The following is a 743-nucleotide window of genomic DNA, read 5'->3' on the forward strand; positions in this document are numbered from 1 at the left end:
GTCCTGATTGGGGCGTTTGCTGTGAAGGCGGTCCTGATTGGGGCGTTTGCTGTGAAGGCGGTCCTGATTGGGGCGTTGCCGTGAAGGGCGGTCCTGATTGGGGCGTTTGCTGTAAAGGCGGTCCTGATTGGGGCGTTTGCTGTGAAGGCGGTCCTGATTGGGGCGTTGCTGTGAAGGGCCGTCCTGATTGGGGCGTTTGCCGACGTTGGTTCTGAAGGCGTCTCTTGTCAGGTCACAAACCGGAAGTACCCGAAGCTGAAGGAAGTAGATGACGTCCTCGGGGGAGCGGCTGCCTGGGAGAACGTGGACTCCACCGCAGGTGAGGGCCGGGTCAGGGCTCGGCCGGCCGGACCGTGTCGGAGCGCGGGCCGGGGTTTGCTGTTCAGAGTTGGTTATGGAAGCAGTGCTGGGCCCGTGTCCGTCTCGGTGGCGTCCGGCGCGGAGCGGGGCTCGCGTGGGCTCCACGGCCCACACCGGGCCGGCCGGAGCGGGGCTCGGCTGGCGGCCACGCGATGAGCGATGCTCGGCACCTGTCCCGAGCCGCCGGCGCTCCCGGGCGCGCCCTGGCCGCGCTGGCCGCTGGCCTCTCCAGGTGCAGTTGGAGGGAAGGGAGCCCTGAGGAGCCGCCGGTGAGGCCGGGTTCCCCCTCTGTTAGGTAGTGCTGCGCTCCAGCTCAGGCTTGCGCTGGGGGTGAGGCCGGGTCCCCCCTCTGTTAGGTAGTGCTGCGCTCCAGCTCAGGCTTG

The 743-nt window shown here is 68.1% G+C and overlaps 2 protein-coding genes across 2 annotated transcripts in view; both read left to right on the forward strand.

Annotated features, from left to right (window-relative positions):
• Polr3k (polymerase (RNA) III (DNA directed) polypeptide K, 12.3 kDa) overlaps positions 1-516 on the forward strand; it is a 12945-nt gene extending 12429 nt beyond the window's left edge. The window contains exon 2 of the mRNA XM_013011301.1: positions 232-516. Within this exon, the coding sequence (XP_012866755.1) occupies positions 232-516 (285 nt within the window). The remainder of the gene's footprint in view (positions 1-231) is intronic.
• Positions 513-743, forward strand: part of Il9r (interleukin 9 receptor) — a 23483-nt gene continuing 23252 nt past the window's right edge. Inside the window, exon 1 of the mRNA XM_013011303.1 lies at positions 513-629. Coding sequence (XP_012866757.1) covers positions 513-629 — 117 coding nt within the window. The remainder of the gene's footprint in view (positions 630-743) is intronic.

The sequence above is a fragment of the Dipodomys ordii genome, unplaced genomic scaffold, assembly GCF_000151885.1.
Source record: "Dipodomys ordii isolate 6190 unplaced genomic scaffold, Dord_2.0 Scaffold14, whole genome shotgun sequence".
In the NCBI taxonomy this organism is placed as follows: domain Eukaryota; kingdom Metazoa; phylum Chordata; class Mammalia; order Rodentia; family Heteromyidae; genus Dipodomys; species Dipodomys ordii.